Here is a 13,120-nt window from a genome sequence, read left to right on the forward strand (position 1 = left end):
GCCTTTCTTAATGGATGTTTAGGCCCAAGTAAAACCTATGATTTAACATAATTTCAGTTTCAAATGAAAACTAGGTTTTTATTAAATAACAAACTTAGTTACATTTTCTAATGAATGCAATTAAGATCCAAAGGACTTTGGATGAACCTCTTCACTTAAGATGATAGTATCCAGATTATGTTACTGTCATCACTGTCATTTTATTAATCAAGATCTGCTGCATGCCGGTGTTTTCACTGGTCGGTTGTTGAAAAGAAAAAATAGTGCCTACTTTTTTTATTACCAGTTCACAAAATATTTAGCTGTTCTTTTGTAATTGTTCTGTGGGCAGGTTGTCCGCTCACGTCTTGTTCAGGTTCAGACGTTTATTGTCACCACAGTTTCCCTCAGACTGTCTGGATCAGTGGGTGGGTGTCAGTCTTGACTGAGTACTTACGGGGTACCCGTCACCGTTCTAGACGCACCCCATGAATTGTCCCCCTGAGTCCTCCCAGCAGCCTGAAAACAAGTCACGGTGGTTTCAGAGCTGGTGAAGGCTGAGACACCGAGAGGTGACAGTGTCAGAGCCAGGCTGTGACCCCAGGGGACCCAACGGTCCAGGACTCGCTTGTCCTTCCAGTCCCTGGGGCCACACTGCCACTCTGACGTGGTTGCAGCGACAGCCGCTATTTAGCGTGCAAGTCGGAGCGGCCGCTGTGGGAAGTGAGCCGTGCTGAGCTGTCTGTCCCCTTCATTCCCGGGGGCACGTACAGTGCTTGCATTTGCTGACGGACATGGTCAAGTCCCTCCTATAAGCTGTGACCTCAGGACCGTGGCCCGGGGTTAATTTCAGACTATGTGGAGGATTCCCCACTTCCTGTTTGTCCTTGAGAGTTATAGAACTCGATGTTGACTAACATAACTTTGTGTCCCCTGCTCCAGTAAGCCAATAATAGGGCGTATCCCTAGCCGAAACCACCGTTCTTGAAGAAGCCCATTTCTGAGTGTAATTGCTGGATAATAATAATAATTATTATTATATTATTTTCACATCTTGTATGTCAGGATGCTTCATCTAATGTCTGTTGAGAATATTCACATATGGCTTATTTCTAGAACACATGTCACAATTTTTTACGGTGCTGAATCTGAAATACCACATTTCTTTTTTTTTTTTTTTTTTTTTATTCTTTTTGTATTTTTCTGAAGTTGGAAACGGGGAAGCAGTCAGACAGACTCCCGCATGCGCCCAACCGGGATCGACCCATCACGCCCACCAGGGGTTGATGCTCTGCTCATCTGGGCCGTTGCTCCGCTGCAACTGGAGCCATTCTAGCGCCTGAGGTGGAGGCCATGGAGCCGTCCTCAGTGCCCGGGCCATCTTTGCTCCAGTGGAGCCTCGGCTGCAGGAGGGGAAGAGAGAGACAGAGAGGAAGGAGAGGGGGAGGGGTGGAGAAGCAGATGGGCGCTTCTCCTGTGTGCCCTGGCCGGGAATCGAACCTGGGACTTCTACATGCTGGGCCGACACTGAAATACTATATTTCTCTGTGTTGTATAAACTTACTTGATTTCACCTGTGGTATGTGTATGCGGTGCATTAAAGAAAATAAAGGGGGAAAGGTTCTGTAACTATAGCTGCAGGATGGGTCTCAGGGGCTAAGCTGTTACAGTTTTATTTTTAGAGAGCTCATCCTTCTGGTATGAGTGGGGTGTCACTGCTACTCTAGGTCTCGGGGGTGCTTGAAGGAGTGGACTAACGTCGGATGAGAAGAGGCAGGCCCGATGACGAAGTTGGACTTGACCTTCTCCTTTCCCTCCGTTCCATTCATCTCTTACCCATTCACCCGCTTATCCAGTCAGTACCTGTGGAGCAGGCACCATGTGCTAAGAACCCGGGAAGCAGCCCCAAATGTATCGAAAACCTGTTATCACAGAGCTCCTACTCTGAGTGGGGGAGATATGACGATAGACCTGTGAGGACAGACTCCGTCAGAGGACACTCAGGAGTCAAGTAGGGACAACGTGTGCCCGCAGAGGCCGGGGTGATGCCACTGTTCTGTGTAGGGTCATCAGAAAGGCCATGGGCTGCATTTAAGCAATACTGAAGGACTTGGCGGACATTTGTGGAAAGGGTGCCCCAGAGAGGTTCAGAGGTCCTGTGTCGCGAGTGAGAGGACTTAGAAGGAGTGACAGGGAACGTTTGAAGGTTTTTTGTTTTTTTTTTAAATGTTTCCATTGATTTGAGAGATGGAGAGAGGGAGGGAGGGAGGAATGGGGAGAGAGAGAGAGAGAGAGAGAGAGAGAGAGAGAGAGAGAGAGAAGGAGAAGCATGAACTTATTATTCCACTGGCTTGCTCCATCTAGTTGTGCACTCATCAGTTGCTTCTCGAATGTGCCCTGACTGGAGATCGAACCCATGACTTCTTTCCACCAAGCCACCCAGCCAGGGCCTGAGGGGTTTCAAGCTAGCGAACACCATCCGGGGTCTATTTTACTGTGGTCCCCGACAGGGGAGTGCTGTGGAAGACAGACTGTAGACCCTTGGCGATGGGTGTCGGGAAGGAATTGAGGAACCTGAAGAAAGCCGTGGACAGTTTCCGAGGTGTTCGGAAGGTGGCATGGACAGGTGTTGGTGACTTGTTTTGGGGGGAATGAGGTAGAACAAGGAGTCTGCTTGGATTTCTGACTTAGGAAGGAAGAAGGCAAGAATGAATGGTGGTCCTGTCAACCAAGACAAGAAGTAAAGAAAAGCCAGTTGTAACAGGGGGTTAGAGGAAGATCAGGGAAGCCTGGCAGGACAGCTGCTTTGCTTCTGAACTTGCTGCATTTGAGGTACTTGTGAAACACCCAGGTAGACCTAACCAAGTGAGATTGCAGGTATAGAGTTCAGAGTGGGGGCTGGGATACAGGTATTTGAAAGTCATTGGTGTAGAGAGGTCATTGTCAAAACCAGCATTTTCTTTTGAGTATAGGCCCTGGCAGGTTGGCTCAGTGGTAGAGCGTTAGCCCGGCATATGGATGTCCTGGGTTCGATTCCCAGTCAGGGCACACAGGAAAAGTGCCCATCTGCTTCTCCACCCCTCCCCTTCTTGCCTCTCTTTCCCTCTCTCTCTCTCTCTCTCTCTCTCTCTCTTCTCCTCCCCTCCTGCAGCCATGGCTCAACTGGAGTGAGTTGGCCCTGGGTACAGAGGATGGCTCCATGGTCTCTGCCTCAGGCACTAAAAATAGCTCAGTTCCCAAGCAATGAAGCAACACCCCAGATGGGCAGAGCATGGCCCCGTAGTAGGCTTGCGGGATGGGGATGGATCCTGGTTGGGGCGCATGTGAGAGTCTCTCTCTGCCTCCCCTCCTCTAACTGAATAAAATAAGAGAAGAAGGAGAAAAATACTACTTACATTTCAAAGATCTGAAATGCCCCAATCCCCCTTCCTTACTTCCCTTCACCACCACGCGTTGGCTCTGGCAGGCACACCCCTCCTCACGGATTATTTTTTCTCCTTGGCCATTCAGGAAAATTTGAACCTGGCCCTGAATTCCGCCTCGGCCATCGGCTGCACGGTGGTCAACATCGGCGCGCAGGACCTCAAGGAGGGAAAGCCGCACCTGGTGTTGGGGCTCCTCTGGCAGATCATCAAAGTGGGCCTGTTTGCGGACATCGAACTCTCCAAGAACGAAGGTACAGTCAGCAGCGGCAGCAGCAGTGCGTGCAGCCCCGGGACGCACGCCTGCAGCAAAGCGCGCTGACGTGTGGCATCCCCCCCTACCCCCCTCCCCGCAGCTCTGATCGCCTTGCTCAGTGACGGGGAGGAGCTGGAGGAGCTGATGAAGCTGTCGCCCGAGGAGCTGCTGCTGCGATGGGTGAACTACCACCTGACCAACGCGGGCTGGCACACCATCAACAACTTCAGCCAGGACATCAAGGTGCTGTCGTCACGCTCAAACGTGCCACATCAAGCCAGGGTGCAGGAGGGTGCAAAAGCAATTTGTCGGCCCTGGTCGGTTGGCTCAGCGGTAGAGCGTCGGCCTGGCATGTGGGGGACCCGGGTTCGATTCCCAGCCAGGGCACACAGGAGAAGCGCCCATCTGCTTCTCCACCCCCTACCCCCTCCTTCCTCTCTGTCTCTCTCTTCCCCTCCTGCAGCCAAGGCTCCATTGGAGCAAAGATGGCCCAGGCGCTGGGGATGGCTCCTTGGCCTCTACCCCAGGCGCTAGAGAGGCTCTGGTCGCGGCAGAGCGACGCCCCGGAGGGGCAGAGCATCGCCCCCTGGTGGGCAGAGCGTCGCCCCAGGTGGGCGTGCCGGGTGGATCCCGGTCGGGCGCATGTGGGAGTCTGTCTGACTGTCTCGACCTGTTTCCAGCTTCAAAAAAATGTACAAAAAAAAAAAAAAAAAAAAAACAATTCGTCCCCCGGGGCACAGTGTAGGATGCGGAATTTTGTACTTCTCTGAGAGTTATACTCTACAAAATCTTATATTTAAAAAGAAACTGGGGCCTGACCTGTGGTGGCGCAGTGGATAAAGCGTCGACCTGGAAATGCTGAGGTTGCCAGTTCGAAACCCTGGGCTTGCCTGGTCAAGGCACATATGGGAGTTGATGCTTCTAGCTCCTCTCCCCTTCTCTCTCTCTGCCTCTCCTCCCTCTCTCTCTCTCTCTCTCTCTCTCTCTCTCTCCTCTCTAAAATGAATAAATAAAATTTTTTTTAAAAAAGTTAAAAAAAAAAAAACCTGGGGCCCTGGCCAGTGGTAGAGCATCTGCCTGGCATGTGGATGTCCCGGGTTCAATCCACAGTCAGGGTACCCAGAAAAGTGACCATTTATTTCTGTTCTCCCTCTCCCCTTTCTCTCCCTCTTCTCCTCTTGCAGCCAGTGGCTCGGTTGTTCTGAACATCAGCTTCAAGCATTAAAAATGGCTTGGTTGATTCGAGCGTTGGCCCCAGATGGATGTCACTGGGTGGATCCTGGTCAAGATGTATGCGGCAGTCTGTCTTACTATCTCCCCTCCTTTCACTTAAAAAAACAAAGCTGTACTCCATACTGGACAATACATTCTCTCACCAGGACACATGGGGCAGTGGGCCCACAGTGCCAGTGGCCCACACACCCAGACTAGAATGATGTATCCAGGCATTTTTTAGTTTCAAAATTAAGGCCTATTCAAAACCTTCACATGCAAGTTCTCACCACTTTTCTGAGTTCATCACCAGGTAGTTAACGCAGGTTCACTGATTAATTGCTCTCAACGTAACTATGCAACAACCATGCCAATAACTTTTCTTCCGTATTTTGCATAACGATGATTTTTTAAAAAGCGGTACCTTGTACCTATCATGTTCACAATGGTCATTTTCAAGGCACTGGAAGACGAAGACATTTTTAAGTGATACAAAAAGTAAAGCTTTTTAATCGGCTGGAGGAAGTAGGCTTTTCTCCCGTTCTCCACCCCAGCTCTCCTCTTGACCAGTCTAAGGAAGACTGCCCTCAGAACCTGAGCTCCCACGTTGCATTCGGGGCCGCAGTAATGCAGGCAGTTACAGAGTACATTGAGATTTGCCTCTTGGTGAAGCCACGTTAATTTATTTTATTCTTTTTAATTTATTTATTTTTAAATTTAATTTTTATTTTATTTTTAGCAATTGAGAGAGAGAGAGAGAGACAGGGATAGAGGGACAGGAAGGGAGAGAGATGAGAAGCATCAACTTGTTGCGGCTCCTTAGTTGTTCATTGACTGCTTTCTCATATGTGCCTTGTCCGGGGGGCTCCAGCTGAGCCAGTGATTCCTTCCTCAAGCCAGAGACTTCAGGGTCTCGAACCTGGGTCCTCAGCGTCCCAGGTCGACCCTCTATCCACTGCGCCACCGCCTGGTCAGGCTAATTTATTTCTTAAGTGGAGTCTAGTTTCAGTATAGTTCCAATTTATGCTTTGAATGACACATAACAATGTCCAAAATGTTAAAGTAATTTCGGTCACCTGAATCTTCCATGGACATGGGTATACATTACCCTTGTTCACGTGGCCCCAGGTAAGAGAGGAGTTTGGGCTTTGATGATAAAAGTGCAGCATCTTTCTCTGATTCTCACGGTTCAGCTTTTCCTTTTCTTTATTTCCTACCCTTTTTGGTGTCTTCCATCTCTCTTGCTCGAATTTTTGTCATTCAGTCAACAAACACTGTATCCGCCTTGGCGCAGTTGAGCGGGATTCCCCGTGATGAACGTTCCGTTCCGCCAACGGGCTCTCGCCTGCACTCTCTTGTACAGAAGGCTGGCGTACCTTCTATGCCTGATTTGCCACCAAGCAGCACAAACAGGACATTCTCATCTTTTACTGTTAAAATCAGCCTAGCTGGGGGTTCCAGCTTCTGATGGTCCCGGCTGGGCTCACTGAGTCTGCGTCCTGCTGTGAGCTGGGCTGGCCCGGGACGTGGGCAGGGGCGCGGTCACATGTCTGGTGGCTCTGCTTGTCCTGGAGGCCTTTGTCCACATGACCAGCTTGGGCATCCTCACAGCATGAGGGTCCCAGACCTTGGACTTGGGAGTTCCAAGTGGAAACGCTTCAGGCTTCGCTTAAGAAGTTCTGGAAGCCCCAGAACTGTGCTAGGACCGCATTCTACTGGTGGGAGCAAGTCGCAGGTCCAGTCTGAGTCAAATGGGGAGGGCTGGTTAACGGGAGGGGCCCCCGTGTACGCACCAGGACGCGTGTGCCAGCCACGTCTTTGGATGTGACTTCATTGAACCATTTGTTAGCGTGTGGAGACATTCTCGAGAATCAAGGGAAGGCTCTCGAGATAATACTTAACCCTGATCTCAACTGCGGCTGGCGGTCAGCAGGACGTACTAATGAACGAGGCGAGGAAGGGCATGTTCCAGGGGGAACAGCATTCCTGGAAGCTCTGAAGGGCAGAGTCGCATCGGGCCCTCAGAAACCCACAGGGAATCAGTCCGGTGAATAGTTCTCTTCCGTTCTTTGGGACAAGGGCTTTTTCTTCGGTTTGAGCACTTCCCCCCCTCGCCCTGAAGTCCCGTGACGATGTTATTCATTTAAAAACTTCTATTTCCTCTCTTTTCCTCGAAGGATTCGAGAGCCTATTTCCACCTACTGGATCAGATCGCCCCCCGAGGGGACCGGGATGACGGACCTGCCATCCCCATCGACCTTTCGGGGTTTAATGTGAGTCCAGTGTTTCATTAAAAGTGTTTTTAAAGTTTTGGTAAAAGAAGCATAAGATGAAATTGGTGACCATTTGAACCATTGCTGCGAGAGCAGGATGGGGGTCTTGAGTCTGTTCCCACTGGGTGCAGCCGCCACCACCACCGTCCCTGTCTAGAACTCCTTCCATCTTCCCGTAGTGAGACCTGCCCCCGGCTGTGACCCCCATTGCCCTGGCCCCCAGGTCCCTGAGTCTGACTCGCGAGGACAGTCGAATCTAGACTGCCGTTGTCCACAGGGAGCATTCCCGGTGGGGTCCTGAGCCCTCCCTTCATGCTTGGTCTTGGGAAGCTTTCTCACGCCTTAAGCTGCAAGTCTCCGTGCCACGTCATCTGGTTGTCACCGCAGAAGGGAATGGCAGACGTCCAGCCTTGAGTGTGTGCGGGACCAGCCCTGTATCTGTAGGTCCTTTTCCCTGCGATGTAGCTGGAACTCACGGAGTGTCTCTGTGACCATCGCTGTGTCCGAGGAAGGGGGCCACAAGCCAGTGCGAGATCGCTAAGCAGTGGAGTGTCATTGCTTCCAACTGCTGTGCTGAGACACGCACCATAAAAGGTGACAATCCCTACTGTTTATGGTGTGGTAGGGCTTGCACAGACCCTCATCCAAGTAACACAGTTCCCAGGACGCCCGTTCTTCCAGCCTACGTTGTCAGTGCCAGGGATGGCTCTGTCTAAACATCACGATCCGGTCAGGCGATACCGTTTGTATGGAAATCTATCACGCACTTAAAAGTACAGCATTCACAATATTTAGTTTAAAAGGCCACGTAAGTCATTCCTCCATCATATTCCACATTATTGTAATGAAACATCTTAAGAGAGCTCGTATCGGAAAATGATGCAAATGTGCCAATTAGTTTGAGTAAAAAATATTAGGAGCTTAAAAAATAAACATGTAAAATTTCAGACATATTCAAAAGCGAAGGGACTTAGTAAACCGGAGTACCACGTGTGCACACCCCAGGTTCAACAGCGATCAACCTCGTGGCTTGTGTTTTCAGTTTTACCATCTGCCAAATCTCCTTTCTCTCTCCTGTTATTTTGAAGCAAATCCTAGACATCGTGTCTTTTCATCAATAAGTATTTCAGTATGTATTTTCCAAAAGATCAAGACACTTAAAATGGACCCATCATACCTTACTTCACCCGAAAATATTAACAATCATCCATCATGTCATCTCAATAGCCAGTCAACATTGACACATCCTGTTGGCTCGTAATTGTCAGATTTGCCTTTTTAAAGTTTGTTTGGGGTAAGATCTAAATGAGGTGCCCACGTCGTGCTTTGTTGATGTTTACCTTAGCAAGGTTTTATTGCTGCTTAACAGCATTACACCTATCAGTGTTCTGATGTCTTTTCCTTTTACCTTTCTGCAAGTCTGCTGCCCTGAATTAGATACGGCATAATTCGTGTACGATATACTGTCATCATGGGCTCATATCCATTTGTTCATTTGTTTATTCGTTCTTTTGGGGGAAGGGTGTGGGGAGATGGATAATGAGAATATTCCAGAGTTAGATAGTGGTCGTGGTTTTACACCTTTATAAATATACGGAAAATCGCTTAATCGTATACTTGAAAAGGGTGAATTTTGTGGGAGGGGAATGACAGATATTAAAAATGCTTGCATGTCCTTTATCTAATTATGAGAAGAGGGCGTTAGACACATTCCAGTGGAAGGACATGCTACAAAATAACTGGTAAAGAGTATCCCAGGACTGACTCCACAAGTGCCCCGCTTATGAAGGCAAAAAATAGAAGTCCTAGGAACTTCCGATCTGACGCAGATCAGAAGACGGCAAGGAAACATGAGACCGGAGTATTTTTTGTTTGTAGTTGTTGGTGTTGAGATTGTAACGCGCCCCTCTGAACTCTCAGCCCGACAGCGGAAGCGAAGACCGTGGCGTTAAATTCTGTTCTAGCCTCGCAGTTCTGTCCTGGCCGCCCCTCTGCCTTCCCTGACTGTGATCGTGGGCGCCTTGCATCTTAAGGTCACCGTTTTTGTTTTTTTTTTTGCTTTTCCGCTTTTTTTTTTTCAACCAAATATAGATCCCTTGCAAAATTAAGTTATTTTACATCTCAACTCTGCCTCAAGTTGATGGCGTTCTGCTTACATGGCTAGTCCCTACTTTGAACATCGTGTATTCCGAAGTCGCTCACGCTGCTGTATGTCGCTCTGTGAACCTAACAGTCTGTGTATCGACTCCCCTGTCGATAATCGCCTGCTTTGTTTCCACGGGGTCTTTCTTGCTATTGTGGAAGGTGGTTGTTCCTTCTGATTTTAATGTTCTTTTAAATTAAAATATAATGTCCCAACTTGTTTTCATTGAGAAAAGAGTCTACTGAAAATATCATTTGGGACAGAATGGGTGAGAAAAACTGAGCCCCTGAACCAGAAGGCGACTAGAGTACGTGACCTTGGTCAAGCTCCCTGTAGTTCGATCTGCAGCAGGAGCTTCCTGATACAGTGTTTCAGAGTTCTGTCGAGTATTTCAGCAAGGAGTCTGGAATACTACTCTGAGCCCAGGCAGCAGACTCAGAGACTTAACTCCTGTCGATTTAACAGAAACTGGGACGTTGCTTTCGAGTTCCTGCCCATTCTGGCCTCACATTTCGCGCTGGGATTAGAATTAGATAGATGCGTACCCGGCAAGAGTCGCAGTGGCTTCTAAATATGTAAATCAGTAAAAAGTTTAACCTTGACCCTTTCCATCTCGTTGTTTAGGAGAAAAATGACCTGAAGCGTGCTGGGTTCATGCTTCAAGAAGCCGACAAGCTGGGCTGCAGACAGTTCGTCACTCCCGCAGATGTGGTTTCAGGCAACCCTAAGCTTAATTTAGCGTTTGTAGCTAATCTGTTTAACACATACCCATGCCTACACAAGCCTGATAATAATGACATCGATATGAATTTACTGGAAGGTACGTTCTTCCTGCCTTTACTTGATACACTGTGTGTGTCTCCTTGTGGTCTCGTCCCGCCTCACTGCTGGAGGTAGGGGAGGGGGGCCGGGGGAGGGGGGAGACGTATTTTATACTGTCTGTAGGTGTGTGCGTCCCGTCAGACATTCAGGTTCCAGAAAGTTGCTGTTGGTGTTGGCTAGAAGAGAGGGCTGGGGTAACTAACTCTTACTTGTCTGTCATTTCTTTGTAAGACGTTAGTGAAAACTGTCATACGTGAAAAATATCCTCTTAAATGACCACATAACATAACTCCACCACGCAGATGGACAATGAATTATCTATTGGAAAAAAAAAATCATAATTATTCGTAGCTTCTTTTCTCCTTTGAAAGCTACAGTTTTTGACTCCAGTATTGTCCTCTTTTTTTTTTTTAATGTTTTTAGTGTACGTGAAAAAAAATTGATGATATTCATGGCTTGTCTTGTGTGGGGGCTATTGTTATCTGTCTCATAATTTATAATACTTTCCTGTTTTGCTTCGTGAAATGCAGATCTGACCCCTCCTAATGTAGGTACTGTATTTAGTACTTTCCTATACTCTATCATATATTCCTTCTGAATGCTCTGTTTTAAATTAGAACCATGTATTCTTTCTGTCTGGGTTGATTTTTTTTTTTTTTGCATTGTTCATGCTGTGTTTTTATTTTTATTTTTTTCAGTCTTAATATGCCTAAAGAATGCATGATGACAAGCAAGAAACACAAATGAAACGTAATTAGACTAGCGGAGCATAGCTTGATACTATGTAAATTCTCCACCTGAGGTGCCTTCCGTGATGGTGGGATGGCATCGCTGTAAACACATTAGCGATCAGTATCGACAGTTGGGTTCTGTGGTTTGATGTGAAAGCCTTTATCACTCTCCTGTAAACACACAAACCTCTTGTATCGCCAGCCATCTTGGAAGAGATCTGCGGAGGATCTACCGCACAGAGGGTTTTGTTTGTTTATCCGGCTGTATTTTGTTGACTGAATGTCACTGAAGCCTACAATATATGAATCATCATAATGACAGATACATTCTCTGTATCTAGTGCTCGCTTCGGCAGCACATATACATTCTCTGTATCTAGTTCTTTCTCCTGCACCCTGTCTCCTGCAGCCTCTCTCCTCTTCTCTCCCCCTTTCCCACCCTCTCACTCACATGCTTACCAAAACCCACATGAGCGTCAAGCAGCCTTGGAGGGGGGCAGCCGTCAGAGGTGGGAGGAGAGGGCGGTCCTAAACCACACCCACTGGTGGCCCTGGTTTGGAGAAGGCAGACCTCAAGTCAGGACCCTGCTTGGTGGGGAGAATTGGATGATTCAGTGTTCGTCCACGCACGCTTCTCATTTCTCCCCTAGTGAGACAGAACGAGTTAGTTTCACGATCCTTTCTTTTTGACCGACACAGCCAGAGTTCCAATGTGTCTCTTTATAATTACAGGTGTTTTTTTGTTTGTTTGTTTGTTTAGTCATGAAGTTTCAGAGTTAGCAAATACGTTCTTTTAAGGCATACGACTGATTCAGTCCACTCTCTCTGAGGCCCAGTAAGATAAAATCGGGACTTTCTTCCTCCACTCAGCTCAGTAAGAGGGAGGCGAGAGAGAAAAACGTGGACATTTCAGCGGAGACATTTAGGGTGAGGAGTGAGCACTTCTGAAAAAATTAAACAGGGAAGGAAGACGGCTGCGTTTTTACGCGTCTGGGAGCTTTCCGAGTTCCTCCGTGGCTGGCGTGAGAAGGCATTGTTTAGAGGGGCATATTAAACATGACCTGCTGCTTTTAGTCCCCAGAGCCTTGCTGGGTTGTCTTCTCTGACTTGCTCATTCTCCTGTTTGTAGCGTTTGAATTCTTTTGCTAGTGTTCAGCATGCTTTTGGAATTTTTCAGTGTGCACCGGATTGCTAAATATTTCCATTAGTTCGTTAGTATTTACTAATATGTATACCAGCAAGCATACCATGGGAAATATTTATCAATCGTCTTTGTTTAGAACTTATGTATGTCCTGATACATCTGCCGAAATGTATTTGACTTTGACTGTCGTTGGAATTTTTTTTTTCCTCTGTAAATTTGTGTTCCTAGATCCTTACAATGTTTGAAGCTTGACCTTAAGAAATCCCATATTCATATATTAGTATGTCCTCATTGGCAAAGCATTTTATTCTATGGACTCAAGGGACATTGGAAGCCCAGCTAAATATTAAACCTTCCTATTCAATGAAGCCCAATGTGGACGCTGATGCATAGAGACAGATCGTGTCAGAATTCATTTGTGGTGTCAGAAAATCCCTAGGCCACGGAATTATACTTTGTTTAATCATGGTTCCACCGTCAGATATCTGATTGACCTCTGTGAGCCTTGGTTTTCTCCTACATAAAAGCAAGACTCATCACACTTCTCTCGAAGAATGACAGCGTGAGTCACGATGACTTTTCATGAACGAAAGAAGTGAGCGTACAGTCTGTGCTCAAGTGATGGTCAGGCCGAGGGAGAGACCACATCACCGAACAACACGTGGAGGGGGCTGTTTAAAATACCTTAGTTCCTGTTCTTTCAGCCTGTCTTTCATATCTTTGTTACTCTTTCTGAAACTTTTTATCAGTTGCAGATGTCAGTTTGACCCTGAAAATGGAAAGAATGTTTTACAGTTGTTGTTTTTTTCTCCTAAGATTGCTTCAGTTGTCCGCATTGCGGACAATGTTTCCAACTGGAACACAGATGTTTTCGTGGTGTTTTGCCTCAGCTCTTGCACAAATGCACCGTGCTGCTGACTTTGAGCGTTTTTTTTTTGTTGTTTTTTTTTTACCAAAACAACTTGAAATGATATTAGATAAATAAATGCTCACTTAAAAAATCTATTTTACTGTCTGGGTCTCAAAAATTAAGTAAAAAAATTATATAATTAGTTGAGAACTATAGAAAAATGCAGACCTCTGAAATGTATAATATTCATGGAACTTGGTCAAGAGATAATTTAGTGTCTTTTTTTTC

General features: G+C 47.1%; 1 protein-coding gene across 3 annotated transcripts in view; it reads left to right on the top strand.

The window, feature by feature from the left end:
* PLS1 (plastin 1) overlaps positions 1–13,120 on the top strand; it is a 114,035-nt gene that overhangs the window by 82,909 nt on the left and 18,006 nt on the right. For all 3 annotated transcript variants that reach the window (XM_066241278.1, XM_066241277.1, XM_066241279.1), the window contains exons 7-10: positions 3,490–3,655; positions 3,758–3,900; positions 7,047–7,142; positions 9,910–10,105. In XM_066241278.1, the coding sequence (XP_066097375.1) occupies positions 3,490–3,655; positions 3,758–3,900; positions 7,047–7,142; positions 9,910–10,105 (601 nt within the window). The remainder of the gene's footprint in view (positions 1–3,489; positions 3,656–3,757; positions 3,901–7,046; positions 7,143–9,909; positions 10,106–13,120) is intronic.

This window comes from Saccopteryx bilineata, chromosome 8, assembly GCF_036850765.1.
Source record: "Saccopteryx bilineata isolate mSacBil1 chromosome 8, mSacBil1_pri_phased_curated, whole genome shotgun sequence".
Lineage (NCBI taxonomy): Eukaryota > Metazoa > Chordata > Mammalia > Chiroptera > Emballonuridae > Saccopteryx > Saccopteryx bilineata.